Source organism: Sabethes cyaneus, chromosome 2 (genome assembly GCF_943734655.1).
Source record: "Sabethes cyaneus chromosome 2, idSabCyanKW18_F2, whole genome shotgun sequence".
Classification (NCBI taxonomy): Eukaryota; Metazoa; Arthropoda; class Insecta; order Diptera; family Culicidae; genus Sabethes; species Sabethes cyaneus.
In genome coordinates, this window is record NC_071354.1 from 74,991,063 (window position 1) to 75,018,748 (window position 27,686).

General features: G+C 39.3%; 1 protein-coding gene across 1 annotated transcript in view; it reads left to right on the plus strand.

Annotated features, from left to right (window-relative positions):
* LOC128735582 (orexin receptor type 2-like) overlaps positions 1-21,783 on the plus strand; it is a 137,394-nt gene extending 115,611 nt beyond the window's left edge. The window contains exons 6-9 of the mRNA XM_053830064.1: positions 2,770-2,920; positions 4,966-5,078; positions 13,466-13,653; positions 21,427-21,783. Of these exons, the coding sequence (XP_053686039.1) occupies positions 2,770-2,920; positions 4,966-5,078; positions 13,466-13,653; positions 21,427-21,783 (809 nt within the window). The remainder of the gene's footprint in view (positions 1-2,769; positions 2,921-4,965; positions 5,079-13,465; positions 13,654-21,426) is intronic.
* The last annotated feature ends 5,903 nt before the right edge of the window (positions 21,784-27,686 follow it).

The following is a 27,686-nucleotide window of genomic DNA, read 5'->3' on the forward strand; positions in this document are numbered from 1 at the left end:
TCTCGAGTTATGAGGTAATTTGTATTTCGTTTGTATAAGAGCCCCCCCTTTTAAAGTTGGGATGGGTCCTAATTCACCATAGAAAATATTCTTGCCCTCAAAATTTTTCACATGCTAAATTTTGTTCCATTTGCTTGATTAGTTCTTCAGTTATGAGGAAATTTGTATTTCATGTGTATAGGATCCCCCCCTCCTAAAACGGGTAGGGGTCCCAATTCATCATAGAAAAAATTTTTGTCTCCAAAAACACCCACATGCCAAATTTGGTTCCATTTGCTTAATTACTTCTCGAGTTATGAGGAAAATTGTGTTTCTTTGGTACAGGAGCCCCCCCTCTTAAAGTGGGGAGGGGTCCTAATTTACTATAGAAAATATTCTTGCCCTCGAAAACCTTCACATGCCAAATTTGGTTCCATTTGTGTGATTAGTTCTCGAGTTATGAGGAAATTTGTATGGAAGCCCCCCCTTTTAAAGAGGAGAGGAGTTATAATTCCCCTTATAAAGAGGGGAGGGGTCTCAATTTACCATAGAATAAATTCTTGTCATCGAAAACACCCACATGCCAAATTTTGTTCTATTTGCTTGATTAGTTGTCGAGTTATGGAGAAATTTGTGTTTCATTTGTATCGGAGCCCCCCCTTTTAATGGGGGGAGGGGTTTCTAACCATCACTAAAACCTTTCCTGGCCCCAAAAAACCTCTACATGCATATTTTCATGCGGGCTGGTTCAGTAGTTTACGATTCTATAAGGAACATACGGACAGACAGACAGACAGACAGACAGACAGACAGACAGACAGACAGACAGACAGAAATCCTTATTTATAGGTATAGACTAAAAACAGGCTGCTGACAGGACATCATGCTTTCGTAGCAATGGGTTATATTCACAGTCACCTCACTGGTCGACTGCTGGACTGCTCGATTGCTTAACTGGTTGACTAAACTGCTTGACTGGACTGGTCGATTAAACTGCTCGATTTGATTACCCGGCTGGACTGCTCAACTGAACTGCTCGACTGAACTGTTCGATTCGACTGCTCGACTCAATTGCTTGATTGGACAGATCAACTTGACTGCTTGATTGAACAGCTCGATTTAACTGCTCGAGCGGACTACTCGACTTAACTACTCGATTCGAGTGCTTGACGCATCTGCTCGACATACTACTCCACCCGACTGCTCGACATACTACTCCACCCGACTGCTCGAATTACTACTCGACCCAACTGCTCGATTAAACTGCTCGACTGGACTGTTAGATTCAACTGCTCGACAGGACTGCTTGACTGGACTGCTTGATTCAACATCTTGTTTTAACTGCTCGACTGGACTGCTTGATTTGACTGCTCGACTCAACTGTTCACCTCGACTACTCGACCCAACTGCTTAACTCGACTGATTGATTCGATTGCTCGACTCGCCTGCACAACTCGATTGCTTGTCGCGATATCAACTGCTCGACTGAACTACTCTGCTCAACTGCTTGACTCAACTACTCGGTTGAACTGTTTGAATCGGCTGCTCGACTCAACTGCTCAACCTGATTACTCGATTCAACTACTCGGGTGAACTACTCGATTTAACTGCTTGACCTGACAGCTCGACTCAACTGACGACTTGATTCTACTGCTCGATTAAACTGTTCGACTGGAATGCTCGACTGGACTGCTTGACTGAACAGCTTGATTTAGCTGCTCGACAGGACTGCTTGATTTGACTGCTCGACTCAACTGCTTCACTCGACTGATTGATTCGATTGCTCGGCTCGCCTGCACAACTCGATTGCTTGTCGCGATATCATATCATATCATAAATCAGACCGGACCAAGTCGCAAAATTTTAAAAAATGACTAATTGACAGCAACATTTTACTCTAATCAGACTACATAAATGTTACAAACAGTCAGATTTATAAGATGATTTCGAACGCAGTAAACTTTGAATGCGTTTTTCTCGAAGTCAGAATTTTGCCACTCTGTTTAACTTAACACCGACCATATGAATCGGCAGGCAATGGACGGTTCAGAGCCACTCACACAGAAGAGCCATTTTGCCCACCTATAGAATTAGCACTGTGGAGATAATGTCTTTATTCAGTTAAATAAAATCCAATGCGAGCATAAAAACTATTTGTTTCAGTTTCCGGCTATGACTCAAAGTACTAACATTTAAACTTTAAACATCTTTGCAAACGCTGGCCAATGGAATGTATCCGCAGTTTTCGAACAGACATTCATATATTCCGGATCGTAAGATTCGGACTCAACCAGTATTATATATATATCCACCAAACTTCTGTGTCTTCATTGCGATGGTGATTCTCTCAGAGTGCTCATTGCGGCCTGATTTAACCGAAAAGTGCATTTCAAAATCAACTCAAAGCCTCCTCATATTCTTCATAATTTTTCTCGCGAAATGCAATTTGGAAAATTGTCTGTCACTTGCTGTTTGTTTCATGTTCATCCACACGTTCATCATCGAAATTTCGTGCAAACGGTGAGAAAATCGAAAACATTTTTTATTATGTAAATTTAATTAGTCAATTTTAAATGTAAAATTTTTGCCCAATTAATCGTTTCATCAATTAATCAGATCCGGCAGATAATTTTAATTGCCCGAACAGGAATACAGCTTTACCGTAAAAACAAAAATTTATTCCACTGTGTAACAGTGTACAACTGTTTTATTTTAGCTTATTTTAAAATAAATCCAATATTTAAAGTAAACAACTATTGCTATTTTTTCTGATTTTATTATTTTCCTCAGTCCACAGCACCCGGTCGACGTTGAACTGCGTCGGCAACACCAGCACCATGGGGCAGTTACGGGCCCGCCGGAAAGCTGCCAAAATGCTGGTGGCCGTGGTCATCATGTTTGCCGGATGCTACTTTCCGGTGCATATGCTCAACGTAGCTAGGTGAGTTTTTCTTTGTAGAATTTTGTAACGAACACGATACCTAGCAAGAAAATGCTTGAAACTGTAACCGAGCTCGGTTGCTCTCACTTGTTGGTGGCACAACAAACCAACTCCATTGTTTATGACGCGATGACGAAAACAGGACAAAGACAAAAGATTGTAATACATAAGCTTCTTTACCATGAACAATCACCAATTTGTAACAAGTGAACGGTATGTTCGACAGAATGAATGTAGTAAGATACTGAAGATCTTAATTCTTCTTTCATGGTTTTTGTGAAGGAATCCTCTTAGGAGGAAATCACTTTTTATCGTGGTACTATCAGGGAAACTGTGGATGTTACAAAGCATTACACTATGATACTACGAATAATATACAAAAAACGGAAGAAAATTATTGCTGACATTTTCCCCGTGGCGCACATTACATTACAAGAGTACTCCGTTTGAAATCTGCTGCGTGAAGCCCCCAAGGCTAGGAGAACACAAATTTAAAAACCTTCAACGCATCTAATGATTTGCCAAGGACGAAAGGCGAAGATAACGAGCAGCTTCAACGCGTGGGAGCGGGTGCTGCTTCACCCTGACGCAGGTGTGACCGACATCAATGCATGAAATAGGTGACGTTTTTATATAACATGATTGAACGTTTGTGTTATTTTCGTCCAAAAAATGTAAAAAAGAATTAATATCGTTTAGCAAAGTGAGAATATGAAGCAACTTTACTAAAATAACATAATCCGCGGCCTTGAAAAATACTTCTCACAATTATTATTCTGCAATGCCCCGGGACAACAATTAAATCCACAAAATTTAATTGAGGATTTCACAATTACTGACCTGCAAAGCTGTACCGTAGAAACATAAATTTGTTTTTGGGAAGATTTCTATGAAAAATGCCTTTAAGCTATGTACACTGCTGTCCCACCAACGTTGCCGAGTCGGATCCTTTGTTGCTTATTGTTGCCACGGTTCTGCAAATGCTTTACCGTCTCATCTTGCTGGTTTGGGAAGATTCGGTAGAGTCACTCCTGGAGAAGAAGTGGATGAATTTGAATTCATTTTATCTCCGAAAAAGTATCTTTGCCCAAGAAAATAATCCCCTTTTTAGCCGCAAGGCTCGCCCAAAAACTTGTGCGCCCTCTACCAAACGACTGATGACAGGGAGAGTAATGTCCCCATTATCCACTTCCTTTATAGGCCTTTTGAGCGATTACAAACTTGCTGTCCAAGCTACGGCGTCGGATTACTAACAATGCTGCTAATAGTACATCACCAGAGCAGATAATCCTTCCGAGCTTGACAGTTAAAATTAAGTTTAGCTTTTGTCCTATTTCACGTATGCTGAGAGGAATTTTAATTATACAAGTTGAGTGTGATCCTATTTCCACGGTGAATAATGGTGACAAAACAAAAATGGCAAAAAGTGAATATTATTATATGGTAGAAGCCGCTGCAGAAAAGTATTGTTATTTATCATATTCGTGAACTTTTGAATTGTCATTGAAGTTGGTTGAAGTTAGTTTATCTTATGTCATTCAAACTACATAAAAACGTTTAAAGTTTCATCCCTTGGTTTCTGGTCCTTACCCTGAGGTGGAATGAATTCCCTGATATCGGTCACTCGAAATTCGGTGATGATTTACGTGGCATTTGATAACTAATCGAAAACGCTCACTTAAATGCCAGAACTCTCCATCAACTGTATCATCCGATCATCCGCTTCGGATCCACCGCAAATTTGTTTTCCGAATAATTTGCTGTCAACCAAATGACCAATAGGAATCCAATTACCTTTTCGCTTCAAAATAAATTCAATCACGCTTTTCACACTTGCTACCGATGTTGCCTTGGACTCAACTGGTCCTTGATTTATGCCGGTAACCTAAATTCATTAAAACTTCAATTATAGTACCGGTTTGACATACAATGTGGCTACACTAGGTCAAAGTAAAAATCAAATTTTAACTCTCTGCCAAAAAAGCTACACTTTTAACTTCCTGCTGCATTCGACATTTCATCCTTTCCACTTCGTTTCGTTTCAGATATACATTCGACATCAACCAGAGTGACATTGTGGCAGTCCTGTCGCTGTTCTCGCACTGGCTGTGCTATGCCAATAGTGCTGTCAATCCTGTGATTTATAATTTTATGAGCGGTAAGTGAATGCAATTTCTCGAACGGACCACGGCAGATATCGTCCTTCCCAATGCAAGTGAACGTTACGTATTTTACATGTGGCTCTGAAGAGTGAGACAAATCTTAAGTGTTATTGGGTTAATGTTAAATAATTTGTCTTGCCTGATGATAAAGATGAACAAATACTGAACTATATTATGTGGAACGATGTGAACGTCGTCATCGAACATCGGTAATTTGTTTCCGGTACGGTTGCAAGTTCCATGTATTTCTCATGAGATAATTGCCAATTAAATATATCGGCATTGAATTACAGTAATGTTATTTAACAAGGAGCCAGACTTTAAAAACTTTATGTAATTGAAAATTTAATCTATCAAAACTCAATCCAATTAAACCTTAGCATATCGTAACATTCTGATTGTAATATATGTGAGCAAAACTGCCGCACACACCAGACCGACCGTAATTATAATTCATCTACAGGCACAGACGAGGCTGAGTCCATTTCCGTCTGTGAATGGCTGAATACGAAATAAATCATTGTATTATTTACCATTGATTGTACGGAGCAAGGATGCCCGCTTTCGGACCGAGCGAGGATCTGCACATAAACCGGATTTACGACGATATCGACGGCAATCATCATCAATCATGATGCGTCCCCATCAATTACACATTCGACTACAACAAAGGTCTCGCTGGAAGTCAGTAAGGTCCGCGTATTCGCTTGTCTTCATGGTTGCATTATGCTTTGCAATGTTCCATATGGCACGAGGACCAACCACTGTAAATGAATGTTAACGTTGTTTGTTCGTTTTATTATTTTAAAGGGATTTTAAACAATAAGAGAGCAGCTGTTACTTTGAGTACTCAATTGAAATAAAATTTTATTGTTTCTGTGGCTCTGTGCTCAGATCTTGCTCACCACACCATAGAGCATTACTAAACCTTCTACTTTTGAATCTTCGATAGTATGACTATCCTCTACAAAGTGTGGAAGCATTTCAAACGTTTTCTGCTGATTGGTATTTCTATTTTATGCAGAGCAAAATGCATTAATGAAAACTCGAAGATCAAATCAGTTTATATTATTCATAAAATATTTTCAAAATTTAATCATAATACCTACACATTGCAGGCTATACCTAAACAAAATCGTATATCTTAGATATTTCAATATACTTTGCTAAACAGTAAATGTTTTTGATCAAAGAACATTTCAACACAATTTGTAATGAAAGTTGACATTAAATATAGTACCTTATCAAATGAAAAAGACGCTTAGAAATGAAACCGCTTAGTACTGGATGACCAACTTGATCTAGACATATCCCGTAACCCAAGTAACCATAAGCGGTAATCCAAAACCGTATATTGAAAATAATTCTGCATCCCTAGTGCCAAACTTTTGTATATAAGCAATATTAATGCTTATAAAACGTATATTAACATTGTTGATGCATAGAAGCATTAACGTAAATCAGCATTAAAGAAAGCAATATATGCGCATATAACGTAACAATATAATGCATTTAGTCAATTGCATTAAAACGAGCCGTAAGTGTCGATAAACGGCTTGTACTTGACTTCTTATTTTGCTATTCTTCGGCCACTATTTGTGTCCTCTTCCACCTGACGGTTGCCGTCTTTTTCTACCCTACTGGTAATACAGGACAAGTAGCTATGATATGAGAGGGAATATGATTTAAATACGACTAATATCAACTCACTCAATCACGTCCGCTATGGTTTAGGTAGCAAAGGTGTAAGGAAACGAATCAGGTTGCATGACTAACTCCCGGTTCGAGCCCCTGTCTAGATGGTAACATTATTCAGCATTTCAAAAAATGGTTCTGTTTATCCTGCTCCCCTTGAGATGCAGCAAAAAAAATTACTTGCTCTTTTAGTTTTTTTAATCCCGACCAAATCTATTTTTATTTTCCTTAACAAGCAAACGATATGACGTCGATACTGTTTCGATACGTCGGTAATGTAGACAAAGTGACGTTTCGATTAAGCCTCAAACAAACACTAGTAATGTTTATTGAATGCTTGTGGCGTAGCATTTTAATAACCCGCTATTTCGCCTTTTTTGCATTATGTGAGTTCTACAGAAGTATATAAAGAAAAATAAGCTTTTAATCATAGTTCTGCATGCTTATACAATGTTGTCAAAGGACTAGTGTTTAGTGCTTACTGGTTACTTGGGAAGGCAACCGACATATATTCAAGAACGACATCTTTTCCACGGTTATGTCAGTCGACCATAAGTCCTATCTTGGACAAAACAAGGACTGCTAAAGCTTCTGCAACTATAAACCGAATTATTTTTTGAAATAAGACAAAAGAAAAGATCTGAGACATTTCCTCCACAGTTACCGTTTGATAATCGTGCTAAGTACTCTTCTTTTCAATATTTCACTTTGAATCTTTTCTGTCATCTTTCATCTTTCATCTTTCATCTTTCATCTTTCATCTTTCATCTTTCATCTTTCATCTTTCATCTTTCATCTTTCATCTTTCATCTTTCATCTTTCATCTTTCATCTTTCATCTTTCATCTTTCATCTTTCATCTTTCATCTTTCATCTTTCATCTTTCATCTTTCATCTTTCATCTTTCATCTTTCATCTTTCATCTTTCATCTTTCATCTTTCATCTTTCATCTTTCATCTTTCATCTTTCATCTTTCATCTTTCATCTTTCATCTTTCATCTTTCATCTTTCATCTTTCATCTTTCATCTTTCATCTTTCATCTTTCATCTTTTATCTTTCATCTTTCATCTTTCATCTTTCATCTTTCATCTTTCATCTTTCATCTTTCATCTTTCTTGTTGCTTGTTTTTTGTTTCTTGTTGCTTGTTTCTTGTTTCTTGTTTCTTGTTTCTTGTTTCTTGTTTCTTGTTTCTTGTTTCTTGTTTCTTGTTTCTTGTTTCTTGTTTCTTGTTTCTTGTTTCTTGTTTCTTGTTTCTTGTTTCTTGTTTCTTGTTTCTTGTTTCTTGTTTCTTGTTTCTTGTTTCTTGTTTCTTGTTTCTTGTTTCTTGTTTCTTGTTTCTTGTTTCTTGTTTCTTGTTTCTTGTTTCTTGTTTCTTGTTTCTTGTTTCTTGTTTCTTGTTTCTTGTTTCTTGTTTCTTGTTTCTTGTTTCTTGTTTCTTGTTTCTTGTTTCTTGTTTCTTGTTTCTTGTTTCTTGTTTCTTGTTTATTGTTTCTTGTTTCTTGTTTCTTGTTTCTTGTTTCTTGTTTCTTGTTTCTTGTTTCTTGTTTATTGTTTCTTGTTTCTTGTTTCTTGTTTCTTGTTTCTTGTTTCTTGTTTCTTGTTTCTTGTTTCTTGTTTCTTGTTTCTTGTTTCTTGTTTCTTGTTTCTTGTTTCTTGTTTCTTGTTTATTGTTTCTTGTTTCTTGTTTCTTGTTTCTTGTTTCTTGTTTCTTGTTTCTTGTTTCTTGTTTCTTGTTTCTTGTTTCTTGTTTCTTGTTTCTTGTTTCTTGTTTCTTGTTTCTTGTTTCTTGTTTCTTGTTTCTTGTTTCTTGTTTCTTGTTTCTTGTTTCTTGTTTCTTGTTTATTGTTTCTTGTTTCTTGTTTCTTGTTTCTTGTTTCTTGTTTCTTGTTTCTTGTTTCTTGTTTCTTGTTTCTTGTTTCTTGTTTCTTGTTTCTTGTTTCTTGTTTCTTGTTTCTTGTTTCTTGTTTCTTGTTTCTTGTTTCTTGTTTCTTGTTTCTTGTTTCTTGTTTCTTGTTTCTTGTTTCTTGTTTCTTGTTTCTTGTTTCTTATTTATTTTCTTCCCTTCCTAATTGTTTCTTCCTGCTTTTTTCCTTACTCTTTTCTTCTTATTTTGTTATCTTACCTTTTCATTTTACTATTTTTCTCACTCTTTTCTTCTTACTTTTGTCTTCCTACTTTTTTATCTAACTGTTTTCTTCTCACTTTATCTAACTGTTTTCGTCTTTCTTTTCTTATCTTACTTTTCTATTCTAACTTTTCTGTTCTTGCTTTTTTCTTTCTACTTTATGTCTTCTAACTAATAAATTAGAATACTAAACCCTTTTCTTCTTATCCTTTTCTACCTATTTTCTTAGTAAATCAGTTACATTTCTCAGTTACTTTTCTACTTCTAGTTACTAATTCGGTGGTTGACTAAAATAGATAAAAAGGGGCACAATGTGTGTCCAAAAGTAACTCAAACTGCCAGTGTTGGCATTGTTTGCAATACGATGTACGCTTAATAAGGGGGTTCTAGAAAGTTTCCTTTTTATCCAATCCGGTGTGGTTCAAAGGTTCGACAAAATCTGTGACCCACAGGGCCTGGGTGAAAAGCTGGGTTCAAATTCGGTTACAATTGGCTTGGCTCCCGCTATAGCTTGTTTCATTCCCTCTTCGATAAAAATCAGCGGATCCCCCAGCTTGGGTAAAGAGAACCATTATACAAACTCAATAAGTGCTGCTTCAATGATCTTCCGTTTCCTAGTTTACCGCTCTTTCACCTTCGCATCTTATCACGTCCTGTAGATACTATTAATACCTTTGTTTTATTACTTTCTTCTACTATTCCTCTTCGTCTATTGAAAAGATTACCGTTACTTTTGTTTTTCTGTTTCTTTCATGGGTTTAAACGTCTTTCAAAGATTTGGCCCTTTTTTATCAACAGATTTCGCAGCCGATTGTTAGACAATTACGGGGCAAATGCAAGGACCTTCTGAGTCTAACTAGCAGTACCACCCAGCCGAGATTAGAACATAGAACCACCTGCTTGTACCTCGAAGCCAACTGGGCAGTTTTTTATCTTCCTACTTTCCTTTTCTTATTCATCTTACTTCTTTCTTTTTACTTTTTCTTTTTTTCTTTCTTTCCTCCTTTTACCATTTTACTTTTACCATATTCCATTTGCTTGATTAGTTCTAGAGTTATGTGGAAATTTGTATTTCATTTGTATAGGAGCCCCCCTCCTAAAGCGGGGAGGTGTCATAATTCCCCTCCTAAAGAGGGGAGGAGTCTCAATGCACCATAGAAAAGAATCTTGTCTCCTGAAACACCCACTTGCCAAATTTCGTTCCATTTGTTTGATTAGTTCTCGACTTATGCAGAAATTTGAATTTCATTCGTATGGGAGAACATACCATCTCTAACCATCATAAGAACCTTCCCCGACCCCAAAGCCCCCTACATGCAAATTTTCACACCGATCGGTTCAGTAGTTTTCGATTCTATAAGGATCATACGGGCAGACAGACAGAAATCCATTTTTATAGATATAGATTTGTGTGGGAGCCCTCCCCCCTCTTGGTGGGGGGGGGGGTCTCTAACCATCATAAGAACCTTTCCCGGCCCCAAAACCCCCTACGTGCAAATTTTCACGCCGATCGGTTCAGTAGTTTTCGATTCTATAAAGAACATACGGACAGACAGAAATCCATTTTTATAGGTATAGATTGCAAAAAATGCAAGAGCTTCGTTTTTAGTCGCAATTCAACATTACCTTTTCCAATTTTTTCCTCCAATTTCCGTTCTATTTTTATTTTTCAGTTTATTTTATTTTTGTTTACCTTTTCTATTTCCATTTCTGATTTTCAATTCCTCTTTCTCATTATTTTAAATTCCTCAATTCCTTTTTTAGACTTTTATTTCTAATTTCTCTATGCTCTTGATTCTTTGTAGAGCGTCTTAGCACAATCAGTAAATAGAGAAAAACAAAATTTTTCCTTTCAATTCTGCAGAGTATTTATTATTCTTACAAATCGCTTCCAACTTGCACGATATATTAGTTTCAGTTTTAAGCTTACTGTTTCATTCACCTATTCAATTGTTTTCATTTTTCTTACCCAATTTCATATCCGTTTCTTATAACCTGTACTAATTTCTATTTCTGATGTTCCCTCAACTGTTTTTTCATTGCATTTTCTCATTACATTTGAACATGCTCCATTCCCTTGCTTATTTTTCTTTTTCTTTCCCGCTTTCCATTCCCTTTTCCATCTCTAGTCTTCACTTCACTTCCTTATTTCACTTATACATTTTCTTATTCCACTCTTCACATTATCGTCATTTACCATTTCATTTTTCCGTGTCCAGCTCCTATTTCCCAAAACCCTTTTTATTTTCTATTTTTGCTTCAATTTTCCTTTTTTCCAAATTCAAACTTTCATTTGCCATCTCTCCTCCGGCTTTCCCTATTTTGTTTATCTTTTCGCATGTTTTTGCATGTACCTGTTTCCAATTTCCTTTCTCATATTTTTTAAATTTTTTGATCAGCTGCAAATCATTCATTCTTTCCACTACGACGCTTGTTGATAGAAACCGAAACCACTGCTGCCAGCGTTTAGATCTACTGTGGTAAACGTTGACCTTAATTTTCACCCATTTTTCGCTTATTGCGAAAGCCAAGTCATAAAGCATTTTCCACCCATAAATTCAGTTCAACGATAACCGTTTGTTTCGAATCACTACCTTCACGCAAAATCTTACCCAAACTTGCCAACCCGAATTCAATTTTTCTGTAAATAGCTCCGGGGCTTGAATATCGCAAAATTATATTTTAGTCTTGCTCACTGATCTGTATCTGTCCAAAACATTCATATCAATACAAATCGATATTAATTTAATATATAAAAACTGACACATGAAAGATGGCACGAATTAACTGAAGACGTAGGAAATAAAATAAATAAATTTGCATTAAATTTTAGAATAATTTTATATATGTTCGGGTCATTGCCATCTAGTGTGACACCCTTACTCTTGATTGACTGGTTGTACAATATCCTGACAGTTCTTAATCAACCACGTCCAAGTATGATGACTATTTCGCTCGATATTGCTGCCTCACCTGTGTTTGCTGAAGTACGCGTTGCTGTCTAAACCATAACGTCATCACCCACACAGTACCTAATCCTTCCTGGAAAAGAAATTCTTCAGATCAGATACGATTCAATTTGTTCAACAGACTTTGACAACACTCCGACAGGTGGGTTATCGTCAGAAATGGAGAACATCGACAACGGAACGCCAAAGGGACATCCGTTCGTGAGAGTGTATGCTTACGAGTGATTGATGCAGTCGACGTGATTGGACAGTGAATTATGGCAGATTTAGGTAGTGGACTGCTGCCACCAAATATGGCATGCCCGCTTAGGGTGGGCGTATAATGAATTGGAAGGCTAAATGTTATCTTGTCGTTGAGTTAGAACTTTGCAGCAAGCAATTAATTGTATCTAACCGCTCTATCCGATTGAGTTACATCTAGACAACATCACAGATAAAATGATTACTCACTGCGTTATCGTTGAATCGCTTTTTCCCTTCAATCAGTACTAATGAATCCGAGTGGAACGCAAATCTTATTTCTAGCTAATATCTCTATCTCCCTCGCCGTAATGAATTCATACACACGAGCCAATATTTTGTGAAACCTACCCGTGAAACATCGAACTGACAGCATATTAATTAGATTTTCCTTGTAAACTCATCGGGTGTACTAACTAAAATATTTCACCAGGTCAACTGGTGATGGTCCGTCCATTTGCTAGTTTCATTCTCAATAACACGCGGAAACCCGAATCGCGAGCGGCCAAAAATTCAAACCTGGCAGGCTACCGTTCTGCCGGCCAGAACCAACAAACCAATTTGCAGAGTCACGTTTGCTATTCTCTAGGGATCACAATTTTGGTTGATTATCAGCCCACTCACTAACCCTAGTGTAGTGGTTGTTGGGTTCATGAATTTACGATGAAAAACCCAGAGGGAATATCTATCGTGCTGCTGTTGTTTACCTGTCACGGCAGGCCGAAATGAACGTGTGGTTTAGCGTACATATAAATCGAATTAGTTTCGTCATGTGGAAAACTTTGCATTTTGGAGAAAGATGTTTCTGATTTTCAAGATTAAATAAATTTACCAAATTAACTAAATTAAAGGCTTTCAACTGAAATATAAATACTAAAATAACAACGAAATTAATATCGAAATAAATGAGTAAATCAATTGACTGTCCCATATTTTAGTCGTAACTAAAATGTATATTTCATGTGAAAGTTAAACTATTTTCGCCTGCAAGCGAACACAAAACATCAAGTTTACCAGTTTCTTAGTCTGCAAATTACACAAATTTCATCAACCCATTACCTTCAGTGCGGCACGTCCCCAAAGCGCAAAGTTCCCTAATTGTATACGTCACTTCTTGTCGAGTGGTTGCCAATTTTCTACCAAGCGTAACCAAAAGCTCTCTTTGGAATCACAATCAGCATCAACGTCGTAAAGGCGAAACTGTTCTCACTCTTCAGTAGGGCAATTTCTAATTTCCCTATATAATAGAGGCAGAAGGAAGCGAACATGATGCTCAAAATACGTCCTACACAGTATACAGCTGTAACGTGAAATGCTTTAATTACTTTTCTTCTCCGTTTCTCTTCGACTAGGTAAATTTCGACGGGAGTTCAAAAATGCACTGGAAAAGTGTCACTGCCTCAGAAATCCCCGTGGTCTCGGTGGGCGAGTTGGAGGATACGACGATCGGTCGATGTACCACACGGCAACCCGGATGAATATCAGTCCTAGCACTAGAAGCAACTACCAGCTGACCAGTGTAAGAAACATTAGCATTAAGGTAGAGAATCTGTTCTATACTGTATACTATTTTATACTATTTACTGTCGCTACTGGTGTTTTTTTTTGTGGCTGAACTTTTGCTTCTCGTTATTATGTTTGATACACTTGGTCATACCGCTATATGGGTTAAACAGGCATGCTGTTTTGGTTTTTTAATACAGTTTGTTCAAAGAAAACTTGTTTTTGATGTTTTTAAATGAGCGACATTTCATTATGTACTTGCTTTATGTTTTTTTACATATAAGCAAAAAAATACCGATACACCAACTGTGGATCCTAACTGAAACAAACTCGATGAAAACCAACAGCAACGGTAGTCCGGAATACAACCATAATCACTGGCATTTCTAGGGTGGTCATTTGTATCGCTAACTATTTTGACTGACAAGACTTAATGGTAAAAACGAAAACGGTTTTTAGTCGCAGATCGAAACTTGCCTAGTATTCAGTCTAACATTTTTCGCACCAAACGCTCCTCTGCCTTAATCAAAAAAGAGTTTTACGTTTGACCGCGATAAAGTCAGTACCAGTAAAAACAAAAAACGAATACATTTAAAACATAATCCAGACCAATTAGATTAAAAAAGTAGATCTCAGATCGAGCAGCAAAATTAAAATATATATTGACAAACCACGGAAACTGAAACTAGCACCAGCCAAACCATATCAAATTATTTTATTAATTTTTCGTATCGTATCTGCAACTGTATCTAGCATTTTTGTATTATCATGGAATTTAGCATGAGTTGAACTCTAATTTTTATTACTTTCACACTTTTTGTATGTATTTCGACTCATGATAGAATGATTGTACCTAAAGTTCGTGTTATTTAAGTTCAGTTTTATCTCAGTTATGACTTACTATGTGTGTTCCTTGAAGAAGATACTTGAAGAAGATCTGATTTACTGAAATTAAAGATACATTGTCGATTGTTTAAAAAAAAATTAGTGAATATTTGAAAAAGGTCCGCAATTAGCTGTTCGGCGAAGCTTCCATTTGATGTCAGAACAAGAGCATTGTACGGTCGTCATGTCAACTTTTGCGAATGCATCTCTTGATTCTACCAATAAATAGTTTGGAATTTGTGGCTCTTCAGTTATTTTTGTAGGCATACCAAGGAGCTGAAAATCCCGTAGAAATCTTCGATTGGGCGACACTGAAACAGATTTGTCGGGTTGTGCTTGTTGGATATAAATGAGATCGAATGGGTATTCAGGAATGTTCGTGTTTTTTGGCGTAATGCGATGATGTCCGGCCAACCGAAGTAACAATTTTAAGTTTTATTACGTTCGTATAGTAGTTTTTAATGCCAATTCCATAAAACCGCTAATAAAACTATGAGCTCCACCAGAACTTTCTGATACTCACTATAAAACTGCCTTCTGACCATGTGGTCCAAGATTTTGATAACCTCTATAAGAATCAGGTCATAAGCTGAAGTAGTCTTATCACCAAGGCCGGCGCTTCCCTTAAGCAGAACAAGCAGCTGCTTGGAGCACCACTTCATGGGGGCGCCATTTCGCCTACATTAAAAAAACTGTAGCATTAAATAAATAAGTGATTAATATAAAACTTTTTTTCTTCTCCTTTGGGAGCATAAAGCCGGGATGGCAATTGGTGTATCTAGAGTTACTCTCCGTTGTATTGGGTCCTCGTTGAGGGTCTCGACACAAGCAAATCGGCTAAAATCTGGTCGAGCCATCTAGTAAGTTGGGTTTCTCTTTTTCTAAAGGCCCTCATACGCGTACGAACATGTTGGCCGAAAATGTTGGTGAATTCATCTTCGGTCGCCCCTCTCACCTGTGTATGAGCGCCACGAACCAAGCAGGCAAAAGAAGATCTTGGGCTTATCGCTCGACCTGAATAACCCGCCACCATTTTATTTGTTTCCAACCCAACATATGCGTACGTGTATGAGGCCCTTAAGGCCGATGAAGTCCAAGAAGAGAACAAATTCACTGCACGGTCATCCGGTATTCTTGCGGCGTGACCGACCCATTCTACTTTCCCAACTTTCGACAAGTGTACTATGAGAATCATTCCGAGTAGTACCTGCAGTGCATGGTTCATACACCTACGCCATTCTTCCCTTTCTGTTTGCGCTCCACCTCCTCCTGATGAGAATCTATTCGCAACAAAACACAATAATCAAAACACTCAGATAAACGTGGTGGGAAAGTGGCATTGACGATAATAAATTATTTAGAAATTTTTAGGTAGAGATTTTCGAATCTCTTCAGAATCCGCAATCAGCAGATTCTTCTTCGATAAAGTAGCTAGGTATGAGGACGAAGTTTCTGAAGTAACAGGAAGTATGAACCGAACTTGAAGGTTTATCATTCTAATAATGGGTTTCAAGAAACCGACAAATATTCAAAAGAAGCCCGCACTTGTGTGGGCTAATTTTCTCACACACGCGTACTCGTTCAAATGAACACACCGACATAAGCATTCCTTTCGGACTCCCGCTCTTGTTTATTCATGCACAGCAACGACTTTTGCGAATGTGTATTTAGCTAACAACCACGGTCGTCACTCTCGCACGTTATTACAGCCTGAGCAACTGATACCGATCACTCGCGAGGACTCGCACTCCCACCCGCATGTAGAATCGAGGGCGTAAGATGAAGAAGAAAACAAAATGTAATGCAAAATCTGTATTCCAGTGTGCCGCTGGTCCTCACGAGCAACTGGCTGCTCACGAGTTGTTTGCCACGTGAGTGGTTATGTAGAAAGACGCTACAAGACTGTGCGTTTGCGAGTGTGTAGGTAGTAGAATGTCTGCACACAGCAACGTCGGCCGTTTTTCGTTTGTTCTTGGGGCGTCATTTTGAGAATTTGCGTGGAGTGACGAATTGGCTAGCGCCGCTCCTGCTTATCATGCCCTGCTGAAAGCAGCAATAAAACCGATTGTGCTTTTCGCTGCTTGACAGCTACTGCCATTTTTTTTCCTGTGTGGACTCATCACTGCGACCAGTATAGTTGATCTATTGTGATATCGCCCGGGTGTTTGCTATATGACCTGCACTGCATTTCGTTTTGCTATAATCGCTATTGAATGAGCGACATGCTTATTAAATTGTATGCGTGCTTGCGTGTATTGGTGTTTACCCTTCCTTCAAAGCTTGATCTACTTTATCCACTTATTCCTCACTGCCAGTACGATCCCATATTATAGCCGTCCCTGGCGAGAACTCATTCGTTCCTCTGATCAGTACACTTTACTATAGGAGGGACTTTTGCACTTTTAGGAGGCTTTAGTGGGTAAATTTCGAATTCAGACCCATGCTAAAGTCACTTGACATCGAATGACTTGATTCTACTAAGATTCGAACCCACGACCACTCGCTTGTCAAAGCAGACTCGGTAACCTTGCGGCTACGGAGCCCCCCATCAGCTACCGCCATAATTATATAAAACTTTTCGGTACAAAGCTATAAAGCCTACAGCTTGCTCTGGTGAAAAGCTAAATCCGTCCGCCAACTTTAATAACTGGAAAATACATCCGTGAGCAGAAAAGTTACTGTTTTACTGTCAGATCATCCTGATCGATTTGGTTTGCAACGCTCATAATAAAATGTCCCATAGAATCTATACCTATAAAAATGGATTTCTGTCTGTCTGTCTGTCGGGATGTTTCTTATAGAATCGAAAACTACTAAACCAATCGGCGTGAAAATTTGCATGTAGAGGTTTTTGGGGCCAGGGAAGGTTCTTATGATGGTTAGAAACCCCTCCCGCCACTAAGAAGGAGGGCTCCATACAAATGAAACACAAATTTCTGCAAAACTCGAGAACTAATCAAGCAAATGGAACAAAATTTGGCATGTGGGTATTTTTGGAGACAAGAATTTTTTCTATGGTGATTTAAGACCCCTCCCCACTTTAGGAGGGGGGGCTCCTATACAAATAAAATACAAATTTCCTCATAACTCGAGAACTAATCAATCAAATGGAACCATATTTGGCATGTGGGTGTTTTTGGAGGCAAGATTGTTTTCTATGATGAATTAGGACCCCTTACCTTTTTAGGAAGGAGGGGCTTCCATACAAATGAAATACAAATTTCCTCATAATTCCAGAACTAATCAAGCAAATGGAACCAAATTTAGCATGTGGGTGTTTTTGAAGGTAAATTTGTTTTCTATGGTGAATTAAGACCTCTGCCCGCTTTAGGAGGGGAATTATGACCCCTCTCCCCTTTAAGGTGTTCCGCAAAATGGTATTCGGCAAAATTGTTTGTAATAATGGCGAATATTTAAATGCTATCCGCTTTATTTTATCAGGCTAAGCAATGGGGGGAGTTGTTTTCTATTTTACTGTGAGGAAAATTTGTATATTAAGCCACCCATGAACTCCTCAGAAACTTGTAAAACTCGAGGTTGTGATAAAGGTCATCCGAGATTCAGGATTTATGTACAACACAGTTTAATTTGTGGCAATACGAAGCTTTTGGGGTCAGCTAGTAATTAATAAATTTTGGCAGCTTAAACTGGTATGAAGCACATGCGCATACAATTTTATCGTGTATATTGATATGATAGGTGGATAAACTCAACGCGCCATCGAAATTACGAAATTTTCGAAAACTGGCCATTTTAACAAAATAAATACATTCAGTTAGTCAAACTCAATTTCAAGCAAAATCAATTTATTTGCTTCCTGTGACAGAAAAACCGATTGATAATAACTTTTTTTCTGCAAAACATTTTGCTTTGATAAATTTTTCTTTGCGAGATAAAACAGAATAGTAGAATATGGCAATATGGCCTCGCATAAAAAAATTGTTTCAGTGTTGACCTCTAATATTCTTCATAATAGCAGCAATAAATCTGATTGGTTATGATGTTACCATTTTGATAGCTCTATATAACTAGCAGAATTATTGCGGTTTGACAAGTAACCGTGATAAGAACAATTTTGATCGGTGCACCATTTTGTATTGCTACACCACACTTATGGTAATTTTATAAGACACGTGGAACAGCCAATTAGTTTTATCGTGGTAATATAAGCAACCACAATAAATTTGCTTTATTAACAGTTTTATTGGTTTTATAGCCTGCTACATGTGTATTGTGGCTTTAGAATTGTTACTTATAAAAGCACGTATTGTCCATCTGCATGATGTTTTGGTAGAACAAGGTTCAGAAAGAGCGTAGGAGAAGTGCGTGAATAGTTCCCGCATTATCCTCAATTCCCAGTTCCCACCTCGCGAAGCACGATATTCAAATCTATCTCTTCGAGACCACGATTGGGACCATCGTAATCACGTCACTTCACGTCAAACTTTAAAGACCATACAGGGTCAATCGTTCCGTAAAAATATAACGGATGTCAAGTAGTAGAACACACGTATTGTGAGTGCGGTTAATACGTAAGATTCGAGCGGGTGGCTCCATTATTTGAACGCTTTCGGTGTCGTTGATAAAAACCAAGTCAAGAATGCGACGGGCTACGCTTGGCAGAGCACAGATCTGTCTGAGACCAACAGCTAACCGAATTCCTGGAAGGGATGTTTCTTGCTCAGAGGGTGCATTGACAAGCAGAAAGCCATCACCGTCTTTGTCGAACATCCATGACAAATGCGGTAGATTATAACCACCGAGCACGAGACTCATTATCGTTGACCATGAGTTGCAATTCTTCACGATCTCTGTCTTCTTTCTGGTGCTTTTTCCTCCTCAAGATCGTGACCAGCTGGCACGGCTGCGACCTCTCTCACGGTAGAGCATCTTTGAGGGTCGAAACACCTTATTCTTCGAGGCAAGTGACGTGACTAATTTGGAGTCACCGCGAATTAGGTGACAATGGTCACCTAGGTGACTCGTTTTGTTCCCTAGGTGACGCGGTTGTCACCTAGGTGACAGCACTCAATTCGACTCGTCGTGGCGAGTCACGGCAAGTGACAATTGTCGTATTGAGTCACGTGACTCGCAGAATAAGGGTAACAGTCTCTACAGTGGGAAATCAAATCTCATCCAGTAAGTTCACGTACTCTTGGTAGCTATCGAGTTGTTCAATTCTTGAATGTTTAACCGAGAAGAACGGCTTCGTTGCGAATGGTTTTGGGCGTACATGTTTTACTACTAGGGAATAGTCCGAGTTATTGTCCGCTACCCGCACCTAGGAATCCTTTTTCTGCTGCTCTGGTTCTTCTCGAAAAAAACACGTAATCGATTAGGTTCGTTGTTCGTTGATCTCCTTCTGGCCTTCTTTATCTTTACCGGAGAAGAAAGTGGTTCAGATCATCAGGCTTCAAAAAGTTGCAAAGCCGATGCACCGATGGCCGTTATCGTTCGTGTTGAGGTGTATGCTATAGGGCCCTATCACCAGTCTATACATCGCTTTCCTACTATGGTAATTTTGATGTCCCGTGGCCAAGAGCAGCCGTACATTTGCTCTAGCTGTAAGTAGAACGCTTTTCACTCCTTGTCGGGTTTACCGTTACGTTGACGATACTGTAATTGAAGAAATTACTAATTGGGATTTTTATAGAAAAAAATATTACTAAATGGATGTAACTTCACTGTTGTGATGGTTAGATAGTCTTCGGGCCAACAAGTTCCTAAGTTCTTAAGTGGCTTTCGTGATGCATGTTGTATATCATGATTCGTTCTCAGTATCCTAATAACAAATTACAAAAACCAATTATCCCCAATAATGAATTGTGACCAAACTAAGTTCGTTAAGATGCACTGATGGTATTTAATTTAGGAGGAAAGTCTTTTGTGGCCGGACAGTATCATTAAAGTTGTTCCATTCTTTCCAAATATTTATATCATTTTTTGTTTTTGAAAAATCGCCAGTGTCCGGGCATAGAGGTCTGTCCGGCCATACAGGATTTCCCCCTAGGTGTTGGTAAAGAATAAATGCTTAATGCGAACAATGTAGATTCCGGCAAACTGAAAAATTCTTGATATTAGGCCAAAAATATAGACTTCGCGAAGGTGAGAGTCGAACTCACAGCTCTCAATCTCTAGTCGAGTGTGTTGTTTAACCAATTACACCACTAAGTTATGAATCTACCTGTTTCCCATTAAGCATTTATTCTTCCCCAACAGAAAAGAATGCCGACTGCTATACGTCGTTCATTTGACATGTTATTATTAAAACAAATCAGTACCGAAGAATATCGCAGACACGCGTTTGATAAACAAAATGCGCAAAATGTGATTGCCAGTTATGATTTACCTTCTATGATCAGCACTGCTACTGATTTCGTCTTCAATCATATCATATTATTTAAAACGGGAAACTAACTTTCTCAATGACACATGTTTTATTTGTTACTATTTGTTCATTTTAAATCTGAAGAAACTTCAGAAAGAAAGTTTACATATCACAAATCAAACTAGTCATAAATTATGTTCTCCTAGTCTAAAGCATGGGCCCAAATTTAGGTTTAAACTACGTCCCAATGACTCGATATGGGACTATTCTACGCAATGTATAGACTATGGAAAAGCAAAATTTCAATATAAAATTCTTGATAACATAAAATAAATAACAGTAATATTTAGCTTGTAGTTGAAAACGCAATCGTAGAACAATCACACAATTATAACGATCCAGTCATGTGGAATGTTTTTCTACACATTGTTGCACACTTGTTGTTCCTTTTTTTGTCGTAATTTTTCTTCAATTAGTTCAAAACAAACTCTTAATTGGTACAAAACAAACTCTTGCTATTGTTTCTAGCAATCTATAACTTAGCCAGCTAAACTAACAGTATTTCACACTCTTTTCATCCGGCCCGGCGCATTCCAGCACACCCAGCAGACATCGTTCAACAACGGTAGCCGACACCTGAATCACGCTCGCAACAGCATTAATCACGCGGGCAGTTTGACCGCACCGCAAATCTCGCCGGTTTCGCTGGAGGAGCGGCTGGCCCTCACCAAGAACATGGACGGCTGCGATCCGTCCTGTGGAGGACAAATCACTACCACGGCTACCATTACCGATAATGGCGGCGTGAGTGGCGCTGCTGGCGCCACCAGTGGGAACAACCACCTTTACCACCACGGCAACGGCGCCGCGATGGCAACCGAAGGCGCTAACAACACCACCTCGCTGATGATTGTGAGCAAATCATCGAGCAATTGCAAGATTAATGGCACTTGATCGGCCAAGCTGCACGTTTCCTGGAAGAAACACCGACCGGGAAGCGAATCGAACGCTGCAGGAATGCAGTTGAATTAATGGTCGCTAGCAATCGTTCCGGATTGGATTAATTAGAAAAGAAGATTGACGGACTTGCAAGTGTACTCCTACTTGGTACTGAAATAACAACCGGTGTGAGTGCCAATACCTGGCTTGCTAATTGATTAGATTTTACAGTGCAATAGATTTACCTTTCGTCGATTTCTTGTTGATTCGCTGTTTCACTTACTTACGCTCTCCTTCCCCGTTCCATTGAGTTTTGACATAATTCATCAACCAATATTTTACTTCTGAAAAGCGGAAGCATGGTTTTATTTGTACCTGATTTAGTATTTCTAAAATTCTAACGCATCAATAGCTTTTACATCTTTATTTATCAATGAATTTGACTCTACTGACCAAATAGTCATATCATTTAGAATAGCTTAGATTAGAATTAATTTACTCCTATATTTAATAATTACACCTTCCGACGAAAAATGTTACAAGACTCTGATCAGACCCAATCCGTTGAGGTGAACTGTGAAGCTATCAAACACAAAGTTGAAACCGTATCAAATGACATGGTAAAATCACCGTACCCGTCTAAATTAAGGCATAAAGTCTTTCCTTTGGACCATACAGAAAGTTTGTACTATATTCCTACCTTAATCTAGCAGCAAACTATTCATTGCATATTTTGAATTCATCAGCAAATCAATTGAATCGCCAAACAGAGTTAAGTTTTAAGTAGTCGTTCTTGAATTTTTGGATTTCAAAAGCAAAAAACGCCGACTGCCAGAAACTTAAATCATCCGTGCACTATTGTGTATGAAAATAGCGCAAAAAAGGAAAAAGAAACTGTTACAGAAAATAATCTCACAAAGCACACCGCAATAAGGAAAAGACGAAATAATCGTCTTCTAATGCCATATTGGTCCTGAGCACGGCGACAGACTTATATGTAGTTGCATTTAAGACATATTATACGGCTCCACAATAGCGGGATAGCACAACAGAAAAACTTGTAAAAAATACCCTTCCGTAGACCAAGTGCTTAATGTATTGCGGCGAAAGTTATTCAAGCACAAGTAAAAGCTCTGTAATGCATTGATTTCGACAGACACTGATAACATCATGCAATCCGGCAGCTTTTGAACGACCCATAGAGTGGGAGAAAAAAAGGCGGATAAATCTCAGGAAAATGTTTCCATTTTCCTTCACGATTGAATCACTAGACTATGAATAGAACCACAGCAAAACTATGTACCGTTTTGTGGTTTTGTACTACTGACTAAACCCACATAATACCAATTGTAAATAGTGTACAAATTTTTCTTTCACATCACAAATATGTTAGAAACGAAAGTTACTGTAAGAATTCTGCTTCCACATTTCTCCCTCCAGAATCAGAGTTATAGTAGATTATAATATTTTTACAATACGTGTACATTTTATCAAGCGCAACGCCTCCTCGAAGCGAAACACCATACAGTCTGTAAATATCAACATTCATTGTGTCGAATGTACGGTTGCGTATTTCTATACCTAGCTATTGAGAACTATAACCAGCAAACAAACTAATGAGAAAATGATGAGCTTTACGAAATCATTGTAAACTATATTGTATGACTTGATCGCACGAATAAAGAGAACCAACTTGTTACACTTATGTTGTTGTGTAAAAATATTAAACTGCTGCAAAGAATACGATTTCATATTTACATTGAATGAAAATATTACCTTTCTTGTAGTAAGACAAACTTACGTTTTGTGACACTATAATCTGTTTATTAAATATCAATTTGTGAAATCCTCATTTCCACACTTACTGATTTGAACAAAAAAGAAATTGTCCACATTCCAATCAGCAAGTTAAATCATGAAAAATTCACTATAAAAGGTGTTAGGTAAATACGATTATTTGAAAATGCACCTGATCTACCTAGTCAACAATTTAGTTCCTATATCCCGTTTGCAACTGAAAAATACGAAATCATATCCGCACGTAGAAGTTATATTTCACACTTATACGGACATTTTTGTGGGTTGTCGCTCTCCACAACCTTGGACAGCATGCATCCGCCGCCAGATATCGCTCCATCGTCTTAGTAGGGTAATTGTTCGGCATTCTTGCAACATGCCCTGCAAACCGTATCTGTCCAACTAATCATGGTTCATCCTCAGACTTCAAAACCATTCATAGCCGTTCTTACGTGGAATTCGTCTCTCAAAAACTACGAGCACGCGCAGAACCCGCTTAGTACGAGGTTTACTGTATGATGGTGAACCCGGAGAAGTGCACAGAAATCACATTTTCCCGGAAGAAAGCCCCAATCCTGTTTCGTGATGGCACGTTCAAAGGCACAAAAATCTTAGATCTTCGTTAACGTACAAGCAGCATATCCCGTATGCCAAAGCCTTAAAGTATCTTCAGGACTGCAAAAAAAATTTCTCTGATATATACTGTTTCAAATCGCTATATTGTTTGCTGATACTGATCGCCCATCTGTAATACTGACTATAACAATAGCGCTGAAAGAATTGAATCAATTTAGCACCGATTTCTTCGTTTCATTTTGCGAAAGCTGCTATAAAGAAACCCATTCCGCCTTCCTAGCTATGAGAGTCGCTGTCAATCTGTCAACTATTAATCTTTCCGTGTTCGTAGAACTTCCTCCAGAGCATCTTTCGTCAATAAGCAGGGTGCCAGCAGTGCTATCTTTGCGCATACAGAGCACAGAAGAATTCTTGCACCTCACCTTTTAGTAGAAACTCCGTGTGTCGTTGCAAGTGAATCTCTCCTTTGCGCCGGCGACCACATACTCATACTTGCGGTTCTTTTCACCGCAGCTCTAGTCTCTCTATACCTTTCTCTATTCTGAGGTGTAGCCGCAGTGAGCAAGTGACTTCTAGGCTGGGCATCTGTCACTCCCTGGTATTCGGCGTCGAACCAGCTGTTACGCTGTCTTCCAATGTTTACGGCTCTTTATCTACGGCCTGGCTATAGAAGATTTTATTAATCATCAGACGAGGGGGAATTCTTTACTGTTTTATGACGATCGACGAAGAATTTCTTCTGGTTCAAATCCTTTGAAATCAGGTTCATTTTCGATAGAACTAATGAACGAATTGCTATCATCGGTGTTACCGTCTGGCTCCACAGTTCCTTTTTCTGGTTTCTCGTTTATTGGATAATTGATGACATCTTCGGCGAAGACAGGCAGTTGCACAGGCAGTTGAGGAGTCATTCTCGTATCAGACTGAAGTTCCACGTGCATAGTACTTACTTACTTACTTAATTGGCCTAACGTCTTACGACAAGGCCTGCGCAGTATAATTTCTCCATCTGTTTTGGTCCATGGCAACTGGTCTCCAGTGCTCGTCAGATCTCGCTCCACTTGGTCTTGTCACCTCGCTCGCTGTGCCCCTCTTAGTCTTGTTCGCGCCGGATTCGATGCGAAAACCATTTTTGCAGCATAGTTGTTTGGCATTCTTGCAACATGTCCTGCCCAACGTATCCGTCCAGCTTTAACCACTTTCTGAATACTTGGTTCGCCGTAGAGACGCGCGAGCTCGTGGTTCATTCTTCGCCTCCATACACCGTTCTCTTGCCCTCCGCCAAAGATGGTTCCTGGCACCCGTCGTTCGAAAACTCCGAGTGCTCGTAGGTTCTCTTCTAGCAGTGTCCACGTTTCGTGCCCGTAGAGGACAACCGGTCTAATTAGCGTTTTGTACAGTATGTACTTTGTACGGGGGCTCAGATTGTTCGACCGCAAGTGTTTGGGGAGTCCGTAGTAGGCCCGACTTTCGCTGATAATACGCCTTTTAATCTCACGGCTGGTATTGTTGTCCTCTGTTGCCAGTGAGCCAAGGTATACGAACTCGTCGACTACCTCGAACTCATCCCCGTTGATTACCACGGTACTGCCGTGTTTGGTGTACTGATCTTCCACCGCCTCAAATGTTCTGCCGACAGCATCCACGATTCCACGTCGTCAGCAAAGCAGATAAATTAACTGGATTTATAGAAAATCGTGCCCCGCATTTCGTCACACCTCGTCTTATCACCCGAACACTCGCAGGAAACAAAGCCGTGGGCTTAAACCGTCATTAGACATTACCCTTCTTTATCGACAGACTTCGCAACCGGCTGTTAGAGTACAGGAAAATTACGGGGCCAGTGTAATAACCCTACTGACTCTATCTAGCAAGCACCGCCTAGCCGAGATTCGAACATAAGACGACTAGCTTGTTAGACCAGCATCGTACCTCGAAGCTAACTGGGCGGTAAACACTCGCAGGAAGGAATAGTATGGCTTCTTCCCCCACCAGCGTTCGAACGGCGTAGCTTCGATCACAGCAGTCGGCAACAAGTTTTACAGAAAATTTGCAGTCGGCAAGTAGCCAAGAGAGGTTTTTCTGATTAATATTTTTTGAAACGGTGGTTCTACAATTGATGAAGCGACGGTAGGGAAAAGTAATGAAGATATTTTTCAATGGAGGGGAAATAGTGGAAAGGTGAGGGGGATGGTAACCGGTTGAATAATGCGCTCCAGAACTACCACGAAATTCCAGAGCCTCTTATTCAGCAGCTCCGATCTCTTCCTCCTCGTGGTACCATCCGGGATACGTTACTTAATGGAAATCTGACAACTGGTGGAAACTAGGGTCGTATGCAGACAGAGAAGGGGGCACTCGTGCGAAGGCTGAGCTCCCTCCACAGTGATTTGCCCAGTGGACGATTTCTTATCGTGCATTCTCTTTCTGCCGAAGAACGAAGAAACGAATGAAGTGGAGAGGAGAATAAGGGAGGAACAGGACTTGAACGATGCGCTAGCAGAGGTACCGATCAGAGTACTAGGTTCATTAACCAGTCATCTCTGATTAGCACATGTCTCGCTCCAGCTATCAGCCTGTCACTTTCTCAAGTGATAGGTAAGCTTGAAGCGTATAGTAAAATAATAAAACGGGACATACCACAATAGTTCAAAATACTGGACGCGGTGGTAACAGTACCCAACAGAATAGGGAAGGGGGGGGATTACTGGTAGCTACGCTTAACAAATTGTCGTTGTGACAGGTACAGATGTACCTGTCCACAGGGCTGTCCTGCTTTTTTAGTAGTAACTCCTCAACCAAACTAATTCGAAAATGTTATGTATGGGGCATTCATAGAGCCCATTATTCGCCTCGATTCTACATTCCGATCGGACCCGTTCCGATCAGAAACATCCTGATCGACGTGTGTTATAGAATACGTCGTATTCCGATCGAAGTGCAATTTCTGATCGTATCCGGCTCCGATCGGTATGTAGAATAAAGGCGATTATCCACAAGATTGCTGAACTAAGTATTGCTCTATCTTCCGTATTTACGGCGCACTCCCAGTTCACACTGGATGGTGCATCAAGAGCGCTCTCTGTGAATCGTCCAGTGTGAACTTGGTTGACGTGTTACAAGTAAAAACGGAAAATAGGTGCACTGAGCGCAGGACAGCCCTACCTGTCAATGTCACATCAGGTACCTCCTTACCATTTCCTTTCTACGAACGGAATCTGCTCGACACCTACCACTGCAATTTTGTTGCCATCTGCTAGGCCAGTCGTCGAGTGCATCTCTGTCACATATTCCAGAAGTAATGCGTCACTATCATATGCGATATAATCAGGACACCACACAACGTCATCGCAATGATTGGTCAGCAGACCAGCACCCAGACACACCTCGTCAGTTTCCTCCTTTTCGACTTTTAAGTTAGCATTCTGATTTTTCAGTTTACTTACCTACTTTACCGGCCGAGAGTCGGGGTGGCTCTTGCCGTATCAAGAATTCTTCTCCATTGTACTCGGTCTAGGGCTACTCGTCACCAATTCGTTGCGCGT